Genomic DNA, 26888 nt, shown 5'->3' with positions numbered 1-26888 from the left:
TTCAGTCGTATTCCAAAGGTGCTTCCGTTCGGACGTTAAGGTGTCGCAAAGAGAGAAATTTAATACTAAATTCAATCGATTTTCATTTCGAAGAATCTCCATCTATCTATTTTGACATTAGAGAACGCGAATATCTTTAAAAACACGGGTGTTTCAATTAATTGTGAATACAAAGAGGCGATATTAGAGAAGGAAAATAACACCTGTCTAAATTTCAGGAGTATCTGTACAACCGTCCGCAAGTGTTTGCTATTGTTTAAATTTTAATTCCACAAATATAAAGAAACCAAATTCCCTGTGCTAGTGGGGTGGCGTGGTGCGGCGCGCATTGGTCACATAAAATTAGATACAAGTTTTATCCATGTGCTTTCTGTTCTACGCTTTTTAATTGAAGAAAAATATTACACGGAAATAACAAAGTGTGGCACTCACTATACGGCGCACTCCCATAACCAAATTAGTGTCACTTAGCCATCGGCGTCAAGTTCGCGTGGAGAAATCCCAGTCAACACACCCCAAGAAGGCGGTGGAATTACGCTACAACTGCAAATGTAAGCGAATTCAATTGCAAATAGAAAGTGATTACATAGTGAAATCAGCATTCTCTCTCGGATGTGCCTGCTATTACATGACATTAACTCGTAGGTTTGCAAAAACGCTTTATGCATTCTTAAGAAACGAAGCGAGGCAAGCCTGACAAGGTTCGTTGAAAGGAGATGAATATGTTTTTTGGTCCGAGGGTTATCGGGAATCGTTGAACTCTAGACACCAAGACTTACAAAACAAGCACGACTTTGCTGCATCTCGGTCTCAATTACCGAGAAAATCAACAAATATCGTGAATTATTTCTATTGACAACTGTGAGTGAAAAGAAACGAATGCGTTGTTACTTTGAGAGTGATGTTGTACCTATGTATATCGAGGTCCATATTGAAGTAATCTTTCTAAAAAGATGCATAGAAAATAAGAAAATATTTCCTTTACAGATCGCAGTATCATTTTTCATCAACGACACTAATATTGCATCAGCATTTTGTCACGAAAGAAGTTGGCAAAAACTACCTCGAATTTCAAATGTGACACTCTAAGAAAAAATGCGGCATTACAATTCTTACGTGAATGCGTCATATAAGGCATCCACGTGAACACAAGAGTGGAACGATTTTTTGGAAGATTTTTTTAATAACACAATTTTAATAAGGGTATTATGTTATCTTTGAAATTTTTCTAGTGTTCCAAAAACTAATCGTTGTGTGCAATTCTAAACGGATTCAAAAATTAATTTGCATCATAACAAAAGCTTTCAGCTACACTCGTTTTTGTTTCTCCCTAAAAAATCCAAAAAACATGAAAATTGCAATTCATTGTGGAGGGAGGCCAGGCCGAACTTAACGAACCTTTTATTTTTTTTTTTTTTGTTTTTTGTGTATTCTGTCCGATCCGCTTGGCCTACTTTTTTTAAGTTTAAGCAGATTTTTTATAATACATATCAACTAAATAGTTTTCCATCGACTCATAGTGTTTCTAGCATTCATAATGTTTAAAACTGAATTCGATCTCCTAGGTTTTTGCTATAGTTTCTTTTCATTAACCTTCGGGTCAGCATGCAGGTGTGGATGGTGTAGGAGGTAACAAATCGAACAAAAATTGCGGTTGTTAGAGGCTTAGAATGACTGGAAATCTGGAGTTAAGTTTTTATAGGGGCTACATCTTTTTATGTAAATTTCGGCCAAATTAAATGGCGATTCAAGGGCTTTAAGAAGGCAAATCACATGACCTACATCACCAAAAATCATCTGTGCCAAAGCGAATTGCTTTTTAATTCGAGCGCTAACATCAATTGGACAGACGGATGGTGAGGTTGTTATGAAGCGTTGTTACAAACTGCTGTCACAGCAGTATTTTTGTTGTTACAGAGAAAAAAAATAAAAATCGGTCGCAATCACTAAATTAATTGATCCTATTAATTTCTCAATTAAAACTGCATCAATCACGAACATGATACAATACGCTTTCAAAAAAGGTAATTGAAAAAAATTTCAATTAAAAGTATTAAGTTCGGCCCGCCGAACTTAATACATTCGATTACCCACAACCACGGATATATAGATATTAACCAAATTGCGTTAGAATCCGGTGGGATATGCACCATTTATGAATCCAATGTTCTTTAATCAAAATATAAAACGATCGGGACATCAGATGATTAACGGACTTTACATGGGTTAGGGGCCGTTAATCGGGAGATCGGTCTATTGGGAAGCTTTATCCAAATACCACCCTATCTGCCTCATATTTGGGAAGGATATTAAGCGGTCTAATCACTCACTGTAACAAACTTCAGCAAAATCAGCCATGAATGTGTGAAAGACCTTCAATCAGGAGAACGGTCTGTGTGGGGACTATATTCAAATATGGTCCGATCTAAACCATACTCGATACGGACGTCAAGGGGTCTCAAGCAACTCACTATTCTAAATTTCAGCGAAATTGGGTAATAAATGCCCGTTTAATGGAACCAAGATCTTAAATCGGAAGATTGGTCTATTTGGCAGCTATTAACAAATATGGTCCGATCTGGATTATACTCGACACGGGGCATGTCAAGGGACCTACCAAAACTAACTGAGACGAATTTCACCTAAATCTGATAATAAATGTCCGTTTAAATCTTTAGTTCAGTCTATACATACTTGGCACAAATCTCCGTACCAAATTTCAGTTAATATGGGTAATAAATGCGTCTTTTATGGGCTCATGACCCTTAACTTATCCTCTTCAATTCAATTTAATCTGCCTACGGTAAACAAAATATCTGTCCACATTTTCACCTCAATATCTTTATTTTAAAGACTGCAGCGTGGTTTTAACAGCCGGACGGAATGACGGGTGGAAATGGCAGAATATATATAGAATATTTAGATTTGGAAATTTATTTTTCGATGCACTGTAAATGGAATTATAAAAAGATTTAAACACCTTGCTTTGATGGAGGGTAGAAAAATTGTATATTCAATTAAAATTTTTTTGAAATTTTTACTTAATCCAATTAAAAAAATGATAGAGAATTTTTAAAATTTTCTATTTATTTTTTATTGTTTTAACTAAAAAATATTGAGATACTTTATTTAAAAAAAATTTACAAAATTTAATTTTAAAATTGAGCACAATCCTATTTGTTAACATTTGTTTGTCAATGAAATGTTTCTCTAAAAATGGGAAAATATTATATTGGCAAATCTTTTAAAATAGAACTAATCTTTCAAGGTATGACATAAGATCAAATTCTTAATTTTAAAAGATTAAAATTACTTATTAAAATTTTTAAAATATTATTTAAATCTTTAAAATTGAGTACCAAAATAAAATTGGCGTCGAATTCCAATTAAGAATTAGGGTTAATTTTCATATTTGCAAATGGACCCCAAAGAGTGCATAATCACCCCAACATTTTGTTGTTGTTTAAAGTGTATATTTGGGGTGTAGATATAGAAAACAATTTGGGATCTAATTTCATATATGATTTTAACTAAAATTGGAAGAAGAGTTTGCGCAAGAAAGAAGTAGTAGATAAAGGTAGGTTAGGTTCGGTTGAAAAGTGTAAATTCGCCCTCTGCCACTATGGACATACACCTAAACCAGTAATCGGCTTATTGTGTGCTCTAAATGCTAAAAAGTAGACTCGAAAAAGAAATCTAAGTCAGGAATTCCTTGCAAGTTACAAAATCCCTATTTGTTTTCCATCCTACGCTTCTAAGTTGGTTCACGTCTATTATTGCGTCCCCAATTTGGTGCCTGTGTCTCTTAGCCACTAAATTCGGGCAATGACATAGGAAATGCTCCTACATACAGTGGGATGGAATGAAAAAAAAAAGTACAAATATGCCATTTGAGAAAGGAAATGATTAATGCTGAGGTGTTATTTCCACTCGTTTTGGGAATGTACGAGTTTTAATTTTTATTTGTTGAACTTCTGCCGAGATTGGTTTTGTATTTTTCACTTTACGAAAGCATTTGTAGTTTGATTTTCTGATTTTCAATGACTTTACTGCAGTAAGCGTCAATTCGATATTTCACTTAATTTAAGTTATAGCGTTTGAATAAAGAAGTGTGAAAAAATGTATGTTAACTTAAACGGGTGCAATATGCACATCAAAAGAGGCAATTTTATTAAAAAAATAGGAAAAACCCCTCGAGTTCTCAAAATGCAAAGCCCAGATTCCCCATTCAGGCTAATAAACACATGAAATAATGTGTTGCACCAAACAATATTTGTAGCCTCCACTGCCGATTTTTGTAAAAAAACGGATAGAAATTATTTTTTTTTTTTGTTTCTATCCCACTCTGTAACGTCTCATCATCATCCCCACATGCTATCACTGGCCGCACCGATTTCGCAAAAGTGAGCTGTAGTCCCATGTGTCGCGTTATGATACAGAAAGCTATACTGACCTCCTTCTTACTTCCTTTCAATAATAGCTTTTTCTTCGCCCTATCAACCGTTTCGCACTGCCTCGATTCAAAAGGCTTCGGGTTAACCAACTTTATTAACGACAGTCCTCTGGCCTTCACTGCCAAATCGTCTGCTCTTGCATTCCTCCTTGCTCCGCTATGGCCTGGCACCCAAACCGCACAGATCGTGCTATCCTCAGAAAAGGAGTTAATCTCCTTCTTATACTTCGAGACTGTTTTTAACCTTACCGCCCGGACTGTTCGTAACCTTACAGCAGTAGTAACTGTAACTGTACCCTTTTCAATAGAAACATTGTTTTTAAAGGAAAAGCGCAACAGCCGAATACTATTTTTAAAAATCGTGAAATTTTTTTTTATATTTTCTTTTCTCTCTCTCTCTCTCTCTTTGTAAAATGCAGAAAAATATTTTCAATAGATTTTTGTAAATTTCAAAAAATCCAATTATATAATTATATATATATATATAATTATTATAAAACATGTAAACTTTTTATAAAAAAAAAGAATAGCTGCATGATAAAAGGCCCAAAAGACGAAAAAGTTTTGTTGGTGTTCTCTATTTGTAGCAAAATTTCATTTTGGACTTGATGTGCAATTCCTGGGGACAAACTACATACCGCCGAAATTTATGGTTAAAACATGAACAGACCCCATCAGTGAAGCAGTGTATGGCTCGGCTTAGAAATTCTTCTGGATTCGGTTTAGCCTTCTCAAATGGGTGCCATAACGAACCACCCTTATGTAAATGAATATTCTTATCAGCTAATTAATTAAATATAAATTTGCCTAACGCCTCAAACAAATCATAAAATAATAATTGTGAGTCCACTTTTATATATTTTAACAACTAAAATGACAAATAATCATTCCAGTTTCGGTCGTAACAACATCCACATTGCATGCATGCATTTACGTTCAAGTTTTTCAGTGGAAAATAACAGCTCAATCTCTGGATGTTTTGTTTAATGAATTTCATAATTTTAAACAATGGCCTGCACAGTGGGGCTTTTGATCATTCTACTTCGACTTAGTACACTTTTAGATGAACGCTTTGGCATATTTACGAGTATGTTATCAATTTCAAGTGCTACCATAGCAAATAGCTGTTAAATTTCATTTAGCACTTTGATTCATTCATGCCAAAACGTAGTACATACTACTCCAGGTTAAAGTTTATAGTGTTTTTGTTTGCCCTGCATGTGAACATTAAAGTGGTCAAAAGTAGGATATGATAATGAAAATGTTCAAAAAATTGAAAATCGCTCTACATTGATTACTCTGAAAAGCAATATATGTTAGAAGTGTACATATTATGAAACCGAAAGACTAATTATTATAACTTTAAATGCCTTAAATACGGCCGGGTCGACGTTATATACTCTCCATTAGGGATCTCTTGCGTAATCTTCCCTGTGCGATGCTTTTTTTGTAGGCAAATCTAAGTTAACATGGACTATTTTCACCGGTCTATCTTCTAAACAGACCTACACTTATAAAAAATACTTATCCAAAATTTGTCCGGGCCGACTTTATATACTCTCCATTAGAGTTCTCATCCGTTAGGTTCTCTGGGCGATGCTTTTTTGTAGGCAAATCTATGTTGTCATTTAATCTAAACAGACCTACACTTATAAAAAGTATTTGCCCTAAATTTCAAGCCCCTAGTTTAAGTCACTTGCAACTCACAGTAATTTTCATAGACAGGTAGACTTAGGAAATGTATGTGACAGCAATATCATTTGAAAATAATGGTTTTGCGAATTCAAGAGACTTTGAATAAGTCATAAAAAAATTCTATTTCAAATTTCACCATTCAAATTCCAAACGTTCTACAATAGATCAATTCTGAACAAAATTCAAAGTCAATCGGTTACCAAATATTGAAACATAACAAGTAAGAGAGTGCTTAGTTCGGCCGGGCCGAATCTTATATACCCTCCACCATGGATCGCATATGTCGAGTTCTTTGCGCGGTATCTCTTTTAAGGCAAACAAAGAATATTGAACAAGAACTGTTATGTTAGTGGAGCTATATCAAGTTATAGTCGGATTCGGACCATAAATGAATTGAATGCTGAACATCGCAGAAGTCATTGTGTAATATTTCAGTGCATTTAGATTAGAATTGCGCCTTGTAGGGGCTCAAGAAGCAAAATCGGGAGATCGGTTTATATAGGAGCTGTTTAAAGCTATGGATCGATTCAGACCATATTAGACACGAATGTCGAAGGTCATGAGAGAAGCCGTTGTACAAAACTTGTGCCAAATCGGATGAGAATTGCGACATCTAGAGGCTCAAGAAATCAAGATCCCAGATCGGTTTATACGGCAGCTTTGGCAGGTTATTTACCGATTTGCGCCTTTCTAGGTGCAGTTGTTTGAAATCATACTAAAACATCACGAGCAAAATTTCAGTCAAATCGGACGAGAATTGCGCCCTCTAGAGGCTCAAGAGGTCAAGACCCAAGATCGGTTTATATGGCAGCTATACCAGGTTATGTACCATACTAAGCACAGTTGTTGGAAGTCATAACAAAACACCTCGTGCAACATTACAGCCAAATCGAATAAGAATTGCGCCCTCTAGAGGATCAAGAAATCAATATCCCAGATCGGTTTATATGACAGCTATATCACGTAATGGACCGATTTGAACCATACTAAGCACAGTTGTTGGAAGTCATAACGAAACACAAACCAACCAAAACTAACCAAATTTCAGCGGAATCGGATAGGAATTGCGCCCTCTAGAGGCTCAAGAAGTCAAGACCCCAGATCGGTTTGTATGACAGCTATATCAAAATACTTACCGATTTAGCCCATTTACAATCCCAACCGACCTACACTAATAAAAAGTATTTGTGCAAATTTTCAAGCGCCTAGCTTTACTCCTTCGAAAGTTTGCGTGCTTTCGGCAGACAGATGGACGGAAATGGCTAGATGGACTTAGAATGTCATAACGATCAAGAATATATATACTTTATGAGGCCTAAGACGCATATTTCGAGGTGTTACAAACAGAATGACGGAATTAGTACACGCCCATCCTATGGTGGAGGGTATAAAAATAATAGCTATGGCACAAATACGTAACATTTACACCGAAATTTAACAGACAAATATTTAGTTAGTACAAGTTTTCTTAAACTTGAAGGAAGCTAACCACATTAATATATCGCACAAATGTTTACAAATGCCTCAGTGTGAGCACTCGTGTTTCTGCGTCATACATACAAACATTAGATTGTCTCCCACAAAAACAACAACAACAACAAAAACAATTTTATTTGGTAAAAAACACATTGGTACGCAGAAGAAAAAAACATTTCCATTGGCGAAGCAAAAATAGCATTCCTTCCGACACCCCTGCCTCCCAAGTGTCTAGCAAACACTCATTTATGCCTCACCAAATAGAACTATCTATGCAGTAGGGATGAGAAACCATGGTATTTCCGTGCCAAAATTGGCACAATTCGATATCTACTGATAGGTTAAAAACATCTCAAATTAACATTAAAACATCTGCCATATAAATATCATTATTTTGATCGTTCTTGCATGACTATAAAATCTCAAATATCTCAAAACAGGCCTGTGTCGATGAGTGAGAAGAGCTGTAAAAAAATATGATCGCCGTGGCTCCAAAATACGTATCGTCACAGTTGGCGAATTGCGAATTGGCGTCTATGCGTATGAGTCCGAAACAAAACAACAATCGACCAAGTTGGTCTTCGAAGTCGAGCCAAATCCAACGAAAAATGTTCTTGAAAGAAAGACTTTGAAGCAAATGATCGCCTGTTTCTTTGGCAAAATTTGTCATGTGGCGACTGTTTCGCTTAAGCAACGTAGGACAGTCAATTTCGGGGTGATTGCCGATATGGGTCATCAGACCTGGCTTGGCACCCAACGACTTCTTTTTATTCTCGCATATAAAGATAAAAATGCAACGTGGTAAACGATTTTCGTCATCCAAAAATGCTGCTAAAGCATTTGGAGGTGTCTCAATCGGAGTGGAAAAAGTGCTTCGACAATTGGTTTGAGTGCATGCAATAGTGTATAAATCATACAGGAGAATACTTTGAAAAACAATAAAACTGTTGTTGATGATAAAAATTTGCGTTTTCATTATTAGGCCAGAAATTTCTAAAGCAGCCCTCGTAACACACAATAGAGATCACATGTACGGAAAGTGTTGGAGAAAGGACTACGAAAACATTCCGCAGAACCATATGGTTAATGTCTCTTAAGACTTGATTTTCTCAAATAAGGAGATCGGTGTATAATAGAGCTTTAGCAATGGACCGTACTTCTTATGACTGTTAGAAAACTCTCCGTCTGTCCATGTTAATTTGTGCACAAACTACAGATCACAATTTTCGTCCGATCATCTTCAAATTTGGTATGGGCATGTTTTTCGGCCTAGAGATGAAGCCTTTTGAAATTGGAAAAAATTGGTTTAGATTTGGATATAGCTCCCAAATATATGTTCGTACTATTTGCAGTAGTAATGCAATTAAATGGTAATTTGTTAACCGATTCTCTTGAAATTTGTTTGGAAGGATTTTCTCTTGATTGTCGATATTATAGATGGATTTCATAGAAATTGGTTAAGATTTAGATATAGCTGTTGTATATGTATATCGCCCCATTTTCACTTCTAGAGCCATTGCAATCACATTTTCACAGCGCTTTTCTCGATGAGTACCACATTATCTTAGAAGTTTGCTCGAAATGGGTTTAGATATAGCCTCATATATATGTTAGCCAAATTTTGGGCAATTTGCAAATAATGTTCTCATTTGTGAACGGATTGTGATACGGATGGTTTAACAACCCATCTGAAAACATCCGGCGATGTCCATCAAAATTGTTTCAGAATTAGACATAGCTCCCACTTCGTACCTATAGGGTAGGTGGTATGTTACAACTCGTATTAATTTCGATATTTATATATTACTAATATATATTACTAAGATAAAGCATGTTCAGCTTGGTTATTATACTGTGAGCTGGTGTTACGAGATATTATAACATTGTTTGGTAGTTAAATTCCCTAATCATTATTTGCCTATAGTCATACAATTTTTATTTTATATTTTTTCATACAGATCTAGCCAGATCTTCACCTCCATTTAAAATATATATAATTTTGTTTTCATTCAAAATATGTATTCCGAAATATTTTAATCGAATATGGTACAATAGATCGGGTTAGAAGACACAAGAACAAAAAGCCACGTGCAATACTTCAGTCAAATCGAGTTTTTAATTAAAGCTATATTAGGCTACGAGTCTACGAGTCAAATTTCAACCAAATCGAATAATTATCGCGCCCTCTGGAGGCTCTAGAAACCAAATAGGAAGATCGGTTATATGGGAGCTAAATCAGGTAATGGGCCACTTTAAACCATCAGTTTACATGAAAGCTATATCAATACATAGGCTGACTTAGACCTGTTATAATCCCAATCGACCTACCAACTTTCGACAGACAGATGGATGGATAAATGAACGGAAATTGCTAAATCGATTTAAAATGTCAAGACGATCAAGAACATATGCACTTTTATAGATCCAAATAGTTCTATGAGTTTAAAAAGAAGTTAATATATCTTCTTATTCTATGGTGGAAGGTATAATAAGATTAAAATATTTGCTTTTGTGGGTGTGGTGTATATTTTTGGCAATTTTGCAAAAAAAAAAAAAAAGTTATTTTTGTAAGTTTGTGTAGAAGAATATTATGATTTCTCGCAAACTATTGAAGATAGTGGTTTAATTCTGTTTTGCCGTTCAAAGTAGTCATTCATATATACATTGGGATATACAGCGGTCAAAAAAAGTATTCATCATTTGCAAAATTGATAATAAATTCACTTATTTTGGGTAATTGAAGAAAATTTAAAGTAAACAAATAATGCAGTTTTATGCAATAGTTTATTTTTCGTAATATGTTTTAAAATAAATTCAAAAAATAAATTTAATTAGCGCAAAAAATGCAATTTTATATAATAACACCAAAAACAGAACAAAAAAAGTATTCATCATTGATGTGCTATCATCAAAGTCAAATTCAAATATTATTTGGGAATCCCCCTTTTCTGTTTTATTTAGTAAAGGAGGCTTTGCCCTTGACAGCAAATATTTAATTTCATTGAAAATATAGTTTTTGTCAAAATGGGTCGTAAGCAAAACGAGGTTTCTGATGAGGTAAAAGTTTTGATAATAAAACACCACAGGAATGGTTTAACTCAAAAAACTATCAGTGAAATTTTAAATAGACCACGATCTACTATACAATCCATCATCAGAAAGTGGACAGAAACGAAAACTGTTGACAATAAACCAAGATCTGGTCGACCAAAAGCACTTTCAGTTGGAGATGTGCGTTGGCTAGTGCGGCAAGTTCAGAAAACTCCGAAGACAAATGCGACCATTCTTCGTAAAAACACTATGGAATATTTAGGGAAGGAAGTTACTACACAAACAATTCGAAATACACTCAAAAGGCATAGTTACAGAGGAAGAACTGCACGTAAGAAGCCCTTTATAAATAAAATAAACCGAGTGAAAAGGCTAAACTTCGCAAAAATGTATGTAAAACAGCCCGAATCATTTTGGAAAACAGTCATTTTTGCAGACGAGAGCAAGTTTAATCTATTTGGGTGCGATGGAAAGGTCATAGTGTACAGAAAACCAAATACAGAGCTTGAAGAACGAAACACAGTTGCTACTGTAAAACATGGTGGAGGTGGTTTAATGGTTTGGGGGTGTATGGCGGCTTCAGGAGCGGGAAATCTTGAAATTATTAATGGAGTAATGGATCATAAGTATTACATTGACATTTTAAAGAGGAATTTAAAAGATAGTGCTGTAAAACTTGGGCTTGGTAATAACTTTCAATATTATCAAGATAATGACCCCAAACATTCTGCTTTAAATACCAAGATGTGGATGCTGTATAACTGCCCCAAAGTCATTAAAACTCCTCCTCAAAGTCCCGACTTGAACCCAATTGAACATCTTTGGGAACATCTCGAACGCAAATTGAGAACGCGCAATTTTTCGAGCAAGAGTCAAATGCAACAGGTGATAATGGAGGAATGGACTAATATAGACCAAAATATAACCGCTAAATTAGTCCAATCGATGTCAAACCGTTTAAAAGAAGTTATAAGACGCGGTGGTCGAATAACAAAGTATTAATTTTTTTAAATTATGTTATTTATTTTTTTGTTTTTTTGCAATGATGAATACTTTTTTTGTTTAATTTTTTGTGTTCAGCTGTAAAATGACCCTTTTTGTTCCAATAAATACTATTTTTTTCTTTAAAAACAATGAAATTGTGTACATATATATCACACAAGCACTACTGCATCATTATTTTAATATGTTTTTATTCCAATTGTCTTTTGTAGACTTATTAAAAAAAAAACATTGAATGATGAATACTTTTTTTGACCGCTGTATATATATTTACCCGCAGCATCACTTATGATATAATTACGTACGTATTAGTACCGCTGTTTTTAAGTAATAGGTTAAAATAAAGCAATCAATTCAAAATTAAATTTTTGCCAGAATGAATCTAAAAAAGTCCGTCTTGGTCCATCCTAATTCTTTTTCAATGTTCTTCAGTAATCTCTCCTGAATGAAAAAAAACAAAATTTCAACTGCTCCAACTTGCTCCATTTGTATATTTTGGCCTATTTTGAAAAACTCTCTTTTTTCCGCCAGAAAATTTTACTCTAGTCCGCTGAATACATCAAAAACCCAAAACTTAACAAAAATGCCGGAAATCCAACGAAATCACCAAAACCCAAAACTTAACAAAAACGCAGTAAAATTTAACACAGATTTACGGAATAAAGGCCTATCTTAAAGTAAACGCCTTCTATAGGTTCAAGAAGACAAATCAAGAGACTGGTTTATATGGGAGCTATATCAGGTTAAGCACAGACATGGACCATACCTGGCAGAGTTTTTGAGAGTCATAGCGAAAGTCATTGTGCAAATTTGTAACTGCGCCCTCTGGAGGCTCAAGAAGTTAAATCGGAATATCGCTTTATATGGTAGCTATAATATTGCGCCATAGTTTATAGAGCCACATCAGAAGTCATTGTGCAAAATGTCAGCCCAATCAGATAATAATTGTGACCCCTGAAAGCTCAAGAAGTTAAAACGGGAGATCGGGAGAGATATGGGTGCTTTATCAGCAGCTTAACCTCGCACCCATCATCGAGCGAGATTTTGCATTACGAACGTAATTTGTCAAAAGCAAAGCAAATTGTGGTTATATAAAAAAGTTACATATAAAAGTTACACATCGGAAATTAAACAAAGTACATATATTCTTGAACGCCTCGACATTCAAAGACGATTTAGCCGTCTGTCTGATGAAAGCACGCAAACTTTCGAAGGAGCAAAGCTAGGCACTTGAAATTTTGCCCATATACTTCCTATTAGTGTAGATCGGTTGGGATTGTAAATGGGCCATATCGGCCCATGTTTTGATAAAGCTGTCATATAAATCGTTTCAATTTTGCAAGTGCCTATTTGTTATGAATTCCAATTACTATGCCGGCTATGGTCTTAATCTATCCATAACCTGATACAGCTGCCATATAAACCGATCTCTAGTCTTGACTTCTTTAATGTTATATTTTTACCAAATTTTTTCGAAAATATCGAAAATTGATTGTTTACAATAGGTAAATTGCTGCGGGAAAAAACTTGCACATTTCGAATAGAATTAATCGATAACGGTTGGCACAATCCAAAAAAAGTGAAATTTTATCGTTATAAGTCGATTACAGATGCGATAATTAGGCCCGAGGTCAAAGACTGATTTAGACCTTTGTGCAAAATTTCGAGCTTTATATTAACTCTAACTATTTTTCTTTAACGACACCTCTTGGGGTAGAAGTTTTTAAATGGCATAGGACCTCATAAGTGTCGCCAGCATTAGGAGGGATGTTATAGCCAGAACTTGAACCCAGGCGTACCGTGCCTTAGACGGACATACTAACTTCTACGCGACGATGGCCACCAAACAGAAAGAGTGAGGAAACAAAAACAGAACCAAGACTTTTTAAAAATTTTGTCTACGCTTACAAATGAGTCACCGGTAAATGTGCGATTAAATACTTATTCCTAGGACATTGCTGTGAAAGCAATTCGAAGAGATGTAATTCTAATGAAAGGATAAGTAGTTGCTACATTTTGAGTTGGATTACCAACATTGTTATCGAGTAATGCCTTTTTTGCTGGGAGTCTTTAAGAGATGGTATACAGTTTTACTGTGCTGTTTTGTCGAGGTATTTTTTATACCCTATAATACACATGTGGCACAGGATATTATAAATTTGTGCAACGCTAAGAAGGAGACGAGCTAGACCCGTTGTTAAGTGTACCGATCGACTTAGAATTACTTTCTGATTCGATTCAGCTATGTCCGTCTTTCCGTCCATGTATTCTTGTACACATTTTGATTGTTCACTGTGGCATGTGGTGAAGCTACCTTGGAGAAAAGCATCGTTTATAGGTGGTACAATATGAATATCCATCAATAAATAAACACTTTCTTAAGGAATACAACATTTTTTACAGATCTCATATTAAGTTCTTGTATAGCCTATAGTCTATGGCGCATTTCTCTTACATCCAGTTCTTATGACCAACGCAAAAGAAAAAGATGCTCTTAAGGCTTACACTTGATAAGCTGATAAGAACTTATAATCTTTTGGTATCTATTAGTTTAAAGTTTGTCAACATTTTAGATATCCCTTAATACACACACACACATACACAAACTTTTTGGTTAGGTGAGAAAAAATTAGCACTTTCACAATTATTGACACAACACACCTCGAGGTATAATGGCACATTTTCATAAGCATTTTTGGCTCTTGTAGCTAACTACAAAATACCAACACTGACTCTTGTGTTCGTACGTTAGATTGGCAATGAGCATATGGAAGCTGAAATCATCCAAGAACAGCAGAAGAATAAGGCGCTAATTTGGTCTGTGTTGGTATATATTTTGAACAAAAGGCTTATCGAAAGCATAAACGCTTGGGGAATCTAGTTGAAATTTAATTGTTTTAAATAATAAAACAAAATTGTGTAAATCTCCCAACATATTTTTGTTCCACCCCATCTAATACACGGGATTTTATTTCGGATTTGGTGTGTTTGTGGGTGAGTTTTGCGAATAGCAAAAAAAAAAAAAACAAGAATAAAAAAATTTTAGGGGCCAATTCGAACATATCGCTTTAAAAAAACCCACCAAATCGGGCACAGTAGTTTTACTGGCAATGAAGGCTTTTTGCGATTCTAACGTCATTAAATCACTAGGCGTAAAGAAACATGAGAAGGATTTACTTTGAGATCGTTGTTTGACAGCTGATTAATTTTGGGTATGTTGGTTAATACAATCAATCCAGATGTGAATAATCCGAAGATTACCAAATAGCATTAGCCTTAGGGATTCGACATCGAGCAAAAAAAGGTCATTAGAGTACAGAGTACAATGTTGTAATTAGACAATCAGCTAATAACGCGATATTCAAATAACATGTGGCAAAGTTGAAATTTAAACAAGTAAAAGCGTACTAAGTTCGTCCGGGCAGAATCTTACGAACCCACCACCATGGATTCTGCTAAAAATTCATTCAACAAAAATTTAGTTGAAAGGCATAATTTTATTCTACATGCCAAACTTCTGTCATACCAGCAAAAGTTAAAGCTTCTAGGAACCGAACAACGATGATCGAGAAACCGATTGTACGATCGAAATCAGTCTATCAGGTGATAGACTAATTTGGCCCGCATTTGGCACAGTTATTGCAAGTCGTAACAGAACACCGCATGCAAAATTTCAGCCAAATCGGACACAAATTGCGGCTTGTTAGGACTCAAGAAGTCAAATCGGGGGATTGGTATATATTGGAGCTATATAAGGTTATAGACCGATTTTAACCCTACTTGGCACAGTTGTTGGAAGTCATAACAAAACACTACAATCAAAATTTCAGCAAAATCGGACAAAAATTGCGGCTTGTAAGGGCTCAAGAAGTCAAATCAGAAGATCGGTTAAGTGGTGCTTATAAAAACATATACCGCATTTTAAGCTTGTAGAACATTTGGTAGGTTTCGGTCGGGTATTGAAGGATTTTTCTTACATTTTGGTAGGAAATAACTTTCTTCAGTGGCAAGATAAGTGTAAGTCGATAATGGCATGGGGCGGACCCTCCGTACCCTCCTTTTAACCTAACCTTACCTAGCAGAGAATAACCGAAGTGGGGAATACCTCACAAGTGTCGTCAGCGCAAGGAGGGGATAAATACCGCTGAAAATGTTTTCTGACGTTCACGCCGATATGCGTTCAGCGTCAAAGGCAGATATGCTTACATCTGAGCTACGGTGGTATGCGGCAGAGATGTATTTTTAAAGGTAAAGTAAAATTATTCCATAAAAAGTAGTTGTTGTTGTCTTTGTATGTGGAGGTAGCGATCCTCGTCCAACTCTATCGGAGGTCCAAAGGACCTATCGACGTGGGAACGTTATGACCATTGGTTATTGAAAGGCGCCAATAACTCGCATTGCCATAACGAGTATCACAGGCACTCAGTATTTAAGCAAGAACCGATGCGGCCTGGCATCTCATTGAGACTCTCCACTCGATATCGCTGAATGTCCGCGACTGCAGCTACTCTGTATATGGAGCAAAGGTGGGCATTTCTTCTGGCTATGTGTGTACTCGCGAAAAAACGAAATGGTTGAAAATGTGTTGTTCTTCAAATTTGATTTCAAATACGCATTTAATTGCTTGTCTTTTTATTTCCAAGCGACTTATGTGAAAATTGCATAATATAAATGTATATGTATGTATAAAAAAGAAAATAATTAATAAAATTAAATATGAACGAAAAAAATAAAAATAAAAATTTAACAATGTCAAATGTTTCAACATAAATTTTCCTCGAATCTTGGTAATGAGATTTTTAAAAACTGTTTTAGTATCTTGTTGAATTTTAAGGTTTTTATAACAAAAAAATATTTACATGTGTCGCTATAGGCTTTGGACTACAGCTACAAATTTATGTAAAAGGCATAAAAATGAAAACGCATCATACAAAATATATTATTTTTTTGCAATAAAAGCATAATAGCTTAGGAAATCAAGAGTTTTTTTTTCTTTACAAAAATTTGAGTTTAAAAATTTAACTTCACGTTTTCATCTTAAACGGCAACCGATTACAAAACCTTCTTCATCTGCGTAAAGCTGATAAGACTTGTCATATGAGCTGTCACTTTCTGTATTCATAAGACTTGGGGTTATGTACGTCAAATACGAATAGAGTGCGCTCCAATCGGCATTACCGTACATTTTACCGTGCAAGAAAGGTGGGACGAACAACACTGCGAATTACCGGCTAATTGCTCTCCAAGGTTATGGAGAGTATGGTTAATCATCATCTCGTGCGATACTTAGAGTCTAATGGCCTTCTTAGCGAGAGTCCAATGGCCTTCTTCGCTCTACCCACCAGTTTTTTGAGGGTAAGGTCGTGGCTCTGGATATCTCCAAGGCATTTGATAAGGTCTGGCACGGTGCACTTTTATCAAAGATTGTCGCTTTTGGAGTTGGTAATAACTTCGTTCGATTTATATCGAGCTTTCTCAGAGATCGCAATATACGAGTTGTTGTAGATGGGTTCTCATTCGATGAGTATATATTGACCGCAGATGTGCCACAAGGCTCTGTCCTTCCCCCTTCCACTTTCTATTATTTTTATTGACAATCTATTGGGTCAGACTTCGAATCCAGTCTACTCATTTACCGATGACAGTAATCTGTGTCCTTCATATTCATTCGACCATAGGCCCTGTTTGTTGGCCATTTTCGAGTGGAGTAGAATGAACAATGTAGACTTTAAAACACAGAAAACGCAGTGCTGTTTCTTGTCTCACAAGCGATTCACTGACCCACTACTATCGACGGCATAGATATTGGGCAGTAGATGGTCTTGATGTTCTAGACATCAAGATACAATGTGATGTCCGTTGGGCAAAACACGTATTCGAAGTATCTTAAGAAGCATGTCTGGGCTTTCTTAAGCGGTGCAGGAAGTATTTCACCTCTTTTGATCTTCTCAATATCTATACTACCTATATCAGGCTGAGGATGGAATATAACTGTCATATTTGTGCAGGAGAGCCAAAATTATTCTTGGACTTGACTGGGTTCAACAGTAGAGTATCCAACTCGATTGGATTGCGTCTCTTGAACATCGTCGAAATGAGGGTAGCGTTGTATCGCTTTATCGTTACTTTCATGGCTTGTGTTTCAGGGATATTCGCCATCTTATCCCTGACGTTAGAATGTTCACCAGGTATACAAGACATGCCAGGAACTCACTTCTCTTTGTAATTGATTGGCCAGTCGACCGTATCATGCATTACCGAGAAAATTCATTTTTCGCCCGTGTCATTTGTATGTGGAATTGACTTCCGGTTACTGTCTTTCCCGCCGATATTGACGTTCAGAAATCTGAGACGAATACCAATAAACACTACTCCCTCTTTCCCCCCTCCAACCCTTAACTTTCCTAATTGCCAACGCAATGCACTGCATATATAGGGGCCAACCCCTGCGTGTTGGTTACGTGAAAACAAAATGTATTCTCATATGTATTATACTTTCTTTATAGACATGTGTCTACAGGTATGTTCGATGAAATAAAATTTCAATTTAATCGAAAAACATGCATATTTATTTCAAAATCCATTTTTCATATAAACTTTTTCTTTCGTCTCACACGATGTGTGAATCTTTCAGGGTTGCTATTTTAATATTACATAAGACATGTCTTATCTGCACTAAAGCTCCACTGAATAATGTTCGACGACTGTTCATGGTTAGTTTCTGCTTGGTTAAAGAGAGCGCGCACGCACCAAAAGAGACTAACCTGCTGAAAGAAAAAAAAACGGGTCACCTGTTTTGCCTACCCTTGATATGGAGCATCCTACCTGTGAGATCTCAGCTGAGCTTTTCGTGATGACGATTAACACCATACATTTCGGAGCTCAGAGTTCCAACCCGTGTTGTGCTCGTCGCTATCCCGTGCAGGAAAAATCCAAAACTGTGATAGAATGTAATATGCACCTAAAGTTGCCATTTCCCTCTTTTCCAAGTTAATCGCATTAGAATAAACACAAACATAATGTGAATACTTTTCATAACAAGCATGTAAATAAAAATTTTCGCGTAGATACCAAGAAAACTGTTTGATTTTATAGGTAGCCCGTTCGTAACTTGAGTAATTTGAGTACATGTGACAAAATCACAGATTATTTTGAAATTGATTAGAATGTCATGTTAGTGTAAAAATATTTGAATAACTATAACTACAAAAAACAAATACTCGTGCCTCATTATGTTTATCCGGATTCTTAACCAGTTAGCGATAGATACAAGATAATTAGATTAGTACAAACAAACATTGTTTTTCACAGTGTATTTGTTAAGCTTGACTTGGTAACAATTGATTTTTTTTTTAATTTTTATAACACGAATTGCGCACTGTTAAGACCAAATTGTGAAAGCCACTAATGGTATTGCTTTATAGCAAAAACTTTTAGAAACTTAATTATCACCTTTAAAAGTACATATTTGAACTGAATATCGTTCTCTAAACAGATTCAAATGCTTTTACGTCCCATTATAAGCATATGGTACCATTAACTGACACTATAAAGGGAATGTATTTCTGTTTTTGTAGCCGCAGTTTTTGCAAAAGGCTAATAGTCCTCGGCAAGGAATGAGCTCGCACCATAGCATAGTCCGAGCACACATAACTTTAGTTAAAAATTTTCTAGATAAAAATTCCAAACTATCGAAATAACATTGAAGACGTTCTCAAGATATATGGGTCTGCTTTTAGATGAAGCGCCATAGACTAGTCTACAATTCAAAGCATTATGTTTAAGTACAGTTAACATTCGTATTGACTATGGGCCTTGAACTACAGCTACTAAATTTGATCCAAACAAAAGCTTTTTAGAATTATTGGGTTGCCCAAAAAGTAATTGCGAATTTTTCATATAGTCGACGTTGATAAATTTTTTCACAGCTTGTGACTCTGTAATTGCATTCTTTCTTCTGCCAGTTATCAGCTGTTACTTTTAGCTTGCTTTAGAAAAAAAGTGTAAAAAATGTATATTTGATTAAAATTCATTCTAAGTTTTATTAAAAATGCATTTACTTTCTTTTGAAAAATCCGCAATTACTTCTTGGGCAACCCAATACTTCGAGTGTTATATGACTTTCCGATCATCTTACGTTAGTTAAGACCTATATGGTACATAAATCAAACTATCTCTTAGTTTCCTGCCGATTTATTACTCCAAAGTATTTTCACTTTTTTTTGGAACTGTCTTCAAATTTTGAAACCGTTTATAATGGTCTGATCTCGGGTTGGATCTACTGAAGGTTTGTACATCGGAAGTTTATTAAAAGGTGATTTTTTATCTTTTTGGTAACACTGGTTTAAACAGCTCACGCACGTTTCGTGTTTGGTTTAACTTTCAAACATCTTCAGTTTGGTCTATAATCTAACCTAGGATCGTCTTACAAACGAACAGCGCTTGCAAATTATTGAACTTTATTATCAAAATGCGTGCTCTGTTAGGAAAGTTCATCGCGCGCTTCTTCCATTTTTTTCACCTGCATTGTGTTGGCAATTGGAAAAGTAAAGGGTTGAAGAGGGGAAAGAGGGAGTAGTGTTTATTGATATTCGTCTTTAATTTCTGAACGTCAATGTCGGTAGGAAAGACATTAGACGGAAATCGGGCGAAAAATGAATTTTCTCGGCAATGCATGGTTCGGTCAACTGCTCAGGAACTTACATACAAACGGGTGTAAGTTCCTGACTAGTCTTATATTCCTGGTGGACATACTAACGTCAGGAATAAGAAGGCGAATATCCCTGGAACACACGCCATTAAAATAACGATAGAGCAATAAAACGCTACCCACATTCCGACCATGGCCAAGAGAAGCAATAGAGTTTGATACCCTACTGTCCCCAATCAACACCATCGCTCTTCGTTGCACTCGGTCAAGTAGCTCCAAGGATGATTTTGGAGCCCCTGCCCATATATGAGAGTTATATTCCATCCTCGGCCTGATATAGGTAGTATAGATATTGAGAAGATCAGAAGAAGTGAAATATTTATTGCACCGCTTGAAAATGCCCTAACACTTGAATGCTTCTTTCGACACTTCGAATACGTGTTTCGACCAACGGACATCACATTGTATCTTCATGACCAGAACATCAAGAGCATCTGACTGTTCCAATATCTATACCGTCGATAGATATCGGCGATTGAAGTGGGTCAGTGAACCGCTTGTGAGACAATAAACAGCACTGCATTTTCTGTGCTTTAAAATCTACTTTGTTCATTCTACCCCGCTCGGAAATGGCCAGCAAATACTGGGAGAGCGTCTCATCTATAATGCGCCTCCTGTCCACAATTTCTTGAGAACTGGACCTATGGTCGAATGAATATGAATGACACAGACTACTGTCATCGGCAAAGGAGTAGAGTGGATTCTAAGTCTGACCTAATAGATCGTCAATGAAAATAAGAAAAAGGGAAGGGGAAAGGACGAAGCCTTGTGACACACCTGCGGTCAATGTATACTCATCTAATGAGAACCCATCTACGACAACTCGTATAGTGCGATCTCTGAGAAAGCTCGATATAAATCGAACGAAGTTATTACCGACTCCAAAAGGGACAAGCTTTGATAAAAGTGCACCGTGCCAGACCCTATCCAATTCCTTGGAGAGTCACGACCTTACTCTCACCAAACTGGTGGATAGAGCGACTCCATCGTTCCGACAAAAATGCCATTAGGTCTCCTGTAGAGCGGAACCCATACTGTCTGTCGCTAAGAAGGGCATTTCAAGTCACAGTTTGGTGAGGTTTATGCGCTGGTGGGGTCATTGGACCGTACTTCTTCGTAGATGATGCAAATCGTGACATGGTGATCGCTATCGTGAGATGATGACTTTTTTTTGCCCAAAATGCAAGAGCTTGACTTGTAAGACATGACATGTGGTTTCATCAAGACGGTGTCACATGCCACACAACGGACAATGGACTAATTGAGAGGCGAGTTTGGTGAACATTTTATTTCACGTTCGGGACCGGCAAATTGGCCGCCTAGATCATGCAATTTAACGCCTTTATACTTTTTTTGTGGGGCTATGTGTGCTCATGTCTATACAGACAAGCACGCTTCAATTGACGTATTGGAAGACAACATTGAAGCCAAAATTAGACTAAGGGGATGGACCATTTGAGGCGCAGTCACGATCAACATTTGCATGAAATAATCTTCAAGCAACCCTTTAACCTACGGTCACCTGAAAAGTCACCTGAATATTGGTGTACAACATACACATTAAGGTATTTCTTATTGCGTTCAGTATTATAGGGAAGATGGACAATTATGTTATTCGAAACCGTATACATTTGTCCATCATATTAGATTTGTTTATATTGGGTTGCCCAATATGTAATTGCGGATTTTTCATATAGTCGGCGTTGACAAATTTTTTCACAGCTTGTGACTCTGTAACTGCATTCTTTCTTCTGTCAGTTATCAGCTGTTACTTTTAGCTTGCTTTAAAAAAAGTGTAAAAAAAGTATATTTGATTAAAGTTCATTCTAAGTTTTATTAAAAATGCATTTACTTTCTTTTAAAAAATCCGCAATTACTTTTTGGGCAACCCAATATATTCTAATCGATTTTTAATGTTGGAGCCAATATTACCGCTGTCAAAATAATAACACCACATGACGTTTCTCTCCCAAATCCCTTTATTTTTACTGAATAAATAGATACATTTGAAAATGTTATGATGCTTTCTTATTATTTAACTCAAATCAGTTAGTGAAAACTAAAATTTGATCAAAAAGCTGGTATTTGATGGAAAATCTTATTTGAACAAAGTGGACCGGTTCAAATTGACCGTTGCAAACAAAATTACATTAACGTTCAAGTTTTAAATGAAATCATGTTTTTGAAAACTAATTCTCATTCATCTGGTAAAGGATCGTTCGAAATCCAAAGAGAGGAACTAAGAACATTTCTTAAATAAATTCCTTGTTTCTAATTTGACTAAGGAGATACAGTATACAACAGCAGTGGTAGTGTTAAAGTTTATATGTTCACCGACACTGAATTGATTTGATTTCTCTTTTGATTTTCACTAATATTCCAATAAATATTTATACTCTTTCAGATGTCTAGTCAAAATGCCAATGGTCACAGTGAACCTGTACAAATCGACCCTCCCAAAACTATTTGCTTTGATGAAAATGACCAGGGTTTGGTAATGAGAACTGGTTTGAAATCATTGTCTTCCTTGGATACATCAATTCCCTGCTCACCTACAAAAAGTTCCTCACTAAAACGTAGGTGCACACCTCGTGCCTTGACCGCTTTAAAGACACTGACCGTCGCTGATTATCGTTGCAGGTAACACAAGCTATGGCAAACTTATGCCAACTGAAACCAAAGAAACTCGAGTCAGAGTTATTTATACCGGCGGCACTATCGGCATGGTGAGAAATGAACGTAACGGTATGTAAAATATGGATATTCTTGAGTCAAATCCGAAGGCTATCATCGAGCTACAAATACAATTTTTTTCTCAACTTTCAGTTTTGGCTCCTATACCCAATGCGTTGATTAAGCGAATACGCAAGTATCCAAATATGCACGATGAAGAATATGCTGAAAAACGTTATGGTCCATCCGCGTCCATGGCACCGTTGGTGCTGCCCTTTGTTCAGGGCGAATGTAATAGAGTGCTGTATCAAATAACGGAATATAGTCCACTCCTCGACTCGAGTAACATGACAATGAATGATTGGGCTAGAATAGCAAAGGATATACAGGTAAGGCCTTCCGAAAGCAATTACTTGCTTCCCTGTACCGTTTACCTGGAAACTGCATTCTCTTTGTTACTCTCATCTACAGCAATCGTACGAGTTTTTCGATGGCTTTGTCGTCCTGCATGGAACAGACACTTTATCCTACACTGCGTCTGCATTGTCATTTATGTTGGAGAATCTCGGCAAAACTGTGATAATTACGGGCTCTCAAATACCTATTTTTGAGACTCGTACAGATGGCAAAGATAATTTCACCTCGGCTCTAATAATTGCTGGCAATTATGTGATACCGGAGGTTTGTGTTTTCTTTGGCAACAAGCTAATGCGAGGTAATCGTACTGTGAAGATTAGTTCCAATTCTCTCGATGCTTTCGATTCACCCAATGTTCCACCGTTGGCTCGCATTGGTATTAGCGTCGATATTGATTATCGACTCATATTTAGGCCATGTAAAGTGTCCAAATTTAATGTACATGCGCAACTGGACGAAAATGTGGGCATTCTTAGAATATTCCCTAGTATATCAACATCCACATTTCGGGCATTTCTTGCTCCACCAATGAAAGGAGTAGTTTTACAATCCTTTGGGTCGGGCAACGTGCCGGCTAATCGCAAGGATTTGCTAGACGAGCTGAAAGAAGCCTGCAGCAGAGGTGTTATCATTGTTAATTGCACTCAATGTCCCACTGGTGCGGTGGCCGAAATCTATCAAACTGGCAAGGTTTTGTTCGACATTGGTGTCATAGCCGGTTGTGATATGACTCCAGAGGCTGCATTAACTAAATTGGCTTATGTCTTGGGTAAAAGTGAATGGTCACTGGACATTAAAAAGCAGGTAAGCGCATTTGCATTAGCATCATGGCTCTCTGAAAAGCTAACTGATCAACGCATTCACCTACAGATGATGCAATCTAACCTAAGAGGTGAGCTGTCTTCAAGCGCTGGGCCAAGAATGGAGGAATACGACTTGGTAGATGCTGTTGCCCGATCATTACATTTATCGTCACCGGAAGAATTAAGTCAACTCGGAGCCACACTTTTTCCTGCCATGTTAAATGCCGCCGTTGCTGCAGGCGACATCCAAAAGGTTTTTAAAATCGGTGAAACAAAGCTTAGACATTATTAATCCGATATGTTGGATCTCTTCCAGATAAATAATCTCAAAGCATACGGTGCGGATCTATCTGGTGTCAATCATGACGGCAGAACTGCACTACATCTCGCCTGTTACAAGGGCAATCTGGCAGTAGTCAACCATTTGTTGCTAAACGGAGTGTCAGTACACATTCGCGATTTGTATGAGCGAACTCCTCTGCTGGAAGCTGTTACTACCGACAACCACGAAATCATTAATTTGCTCATAACGTGCGGTGCTCATCTCACGGGATCATCAAGGGCAGTGGGCGAACAACTGTGTGCGGCAGCAGCCAGAGGTTCTTTGCTCCGTTTACAGTCATACCAGCTGGCTGGTGCCGACCTTTCGCAACCTGATCCCTCAGGACGTACTGCCCTGCATGTGGCAGCACAACATGGTTTCGAGGAACTTGTGCGTTATTTATTAGACTACATGGACAGTATAAACGAAACAGATATGCTGGGACTTACCGCCATGGATTACGCCGAAAAAGCCGACCATCAACACATTGTGACATTACTAAAAAGTCCAACAAATGGGGCATAAACACGCCCATTAGTTATTGTTATAAATTTACACAGACACACATTTCTTATTACATTTAACAAAAACATTGAAGACAAAATTCTTTATAAACAACTATTGTTTGCTGAGATACAAAACTAAAAGGTAAATAAAGGATGAAATCTGGGACGCCACTCAAAACATAACGGAAACAAGGCATCAGCTGATTTATGCTATACAAAGAGCAGAGTTCACTCAGGGTTCACTAAATACTAGGTACATTTAAGAAGGTAACCTCATTAGCCCAGCTGATAGATTTTTTCGATTTTAGAGTTGTATCCCAATACATTTTAGGGTTAGTAATCTATTCTGCTTCGCAATAGTCGAGGAAATTTTAAATTGTTCCGCAGGCGGAATTTGTCAGCAATCTAATGTTTTTTCCATAGTAATACAGGTCTTTTTAACTGCACTTATTGTTTTCTCTCTTCAATTTATTTTTTCGAAAATAAAGAAAAACGAACCATTAAAACTAATGACATAAAGCGCCGACAATGGTAGCAGGTATTGCCACTTAGATTTGTTTGCCTTTTTCCATAACCAATAACATATAAAAAGGTGCCGGCAATGGTAGCAAGTATTGCCACTTTGATTTTTTTGCCTTTTTCCATAACATAATTACCAAGTAGTGTACCGTAAACAGCTAAGTAAATTTTTTTCTCGCGAAGTGCACTATCTGCCAACGAGTTTTGGTTGTGTGTGTTACATGAATGTTACATGCACAAAATCAGAGTTGCACTAAACAGCATTCAAATGTTTTTGTTTCCATACCAAAACACGTTTTTTATTTTTATCGCAAATAAAGAAAAACGAACCATTGAAATCAATAAAACATACAAAAATGGTGCCGGCAATGGTTTCAAGTGTAGCCACTTCGCTTTTTTTGGAATTTTCCTCACGATAGCAGAATACTACTTTTCCGCCTATTTTTAGACAAAGTTTTGCAGACGCATTTTTTATATAGAGTTTGACAGCATTCCACTTGAAAAGCTGAACAGAATACCCAGCTTAAGGTTTGGTATTCTATTCTCCTTTCTGAATAGGCGCAGAAATCTTTAATTGTTCTGCGAGCGGAATTTGACAGTTAGGTTTTGTTTTTATGCTCATACCAAAAGATGTTTATTATCTGCATTTCAGGATGCACTTATAAGGTGAAGTCATGCGAACAGCTGAGTACAATTTTTTTTAATTTTGTTTTGACTTTGCAGTAAATCTAAATGTCAAAAGCTTGATATCACAGCTGTGATATTTTTCTAAAATATTAAAAAGATGTTATATTTGATCCGATATTTCACCAATAAGCAACAAAACAGTGCTATAATGATGAAAATATATAAATATAAAGGACATTTATAGAAGATTAGTTGTAAAACAAAGTTTATTTCTAAACCACTTTGACATCTAAATTTACGGCATTTGCCACTCAAGTTAGTTTCGATGGGGGTAGATTTTTGTTGTTGTGCTTATGACCCTTCCTTTTAATTGTACCATGTCTGTACTTTTGGTTTTATTATTTTTTCGCAAATAAGTAAAATAACAAAAAGAAAAAACGAGCCATTGAAACCAATAAAACAAAAATGATGCCGGCAATGATGTCCAGCGTTGCCACTAAAATTTCTTTTTGCCATTTTCCTCACTATAAACAGAGTACTACTTTTTCACCTATTTTCCTCCAGTTTTTCGCCGACGTTTTTTTATATGGAGTTTTACGGCATTGCCCCTTAAAAGCTGAACAGATTACTCAGT

At 36.4% G+C, this 26888-nt stretch overlaps 1 protein-coding gene across 7 annotated transcripts; it reads left to right on the top strand.

The window, feature by feature from the left end:
- On the top strand, window positions 1–25291 carry LOC106095423 (L-asparaginase). Of its 7 annotated transcripts, none has more exons than XM_059368212.1 (7): window positions 1–551; window positions 22792–22963; window positions 23028–23132; window positions 23214–23449; window positions 23532–24281; window positions 24348–24533; window positions 24597–25291. In XM_059368212.1, the coding sequence occupies exons 2-7, from the start codon at window positions 22792–22794 to the stop codon at window positions 25125–25127; spliced, it is 1980 nt and encodes a 659-aa protein (XP_059224195.1). In that variant the 5' UTR covers window positions 1–551; the 3' UTR covers window positions 25128–25291. The 7 variants fall into 7 exon arrangements, with proteins under 7 accessions (XP_059224195.1, XP_059224197.1, XP_059224196.1 ...); XM_059368214.1 differs by lacking the exon at window positions 1–551 and adding an exon at window positions 568–701; XM_059368213.1 differs by lacking the exon at window positions 1–551 and adding an exon at window positions 719–861.
- Window positions 25292–26888: the final 1597 nt, after the last annotated feature.

Source organism: Stomoxys calcitrans, chromosome 4, assembly GCF_963082655.1.
Source record: "Stomoxys calcitrans chromosome 4, idStoCalc2.1, whole genome shotgun sequence".
NCBI classification, from domain to species: Eukaryota; Metazoa; Arthropoda; class Insecta; order Diptera; family Muscidae; genus Stomoxys; species Stomoxys calcitrans.
Note: the sequence above shows the minus strand (reverse complement) of the source record. Positions and strands in the feature narration are given on the sequence as shown.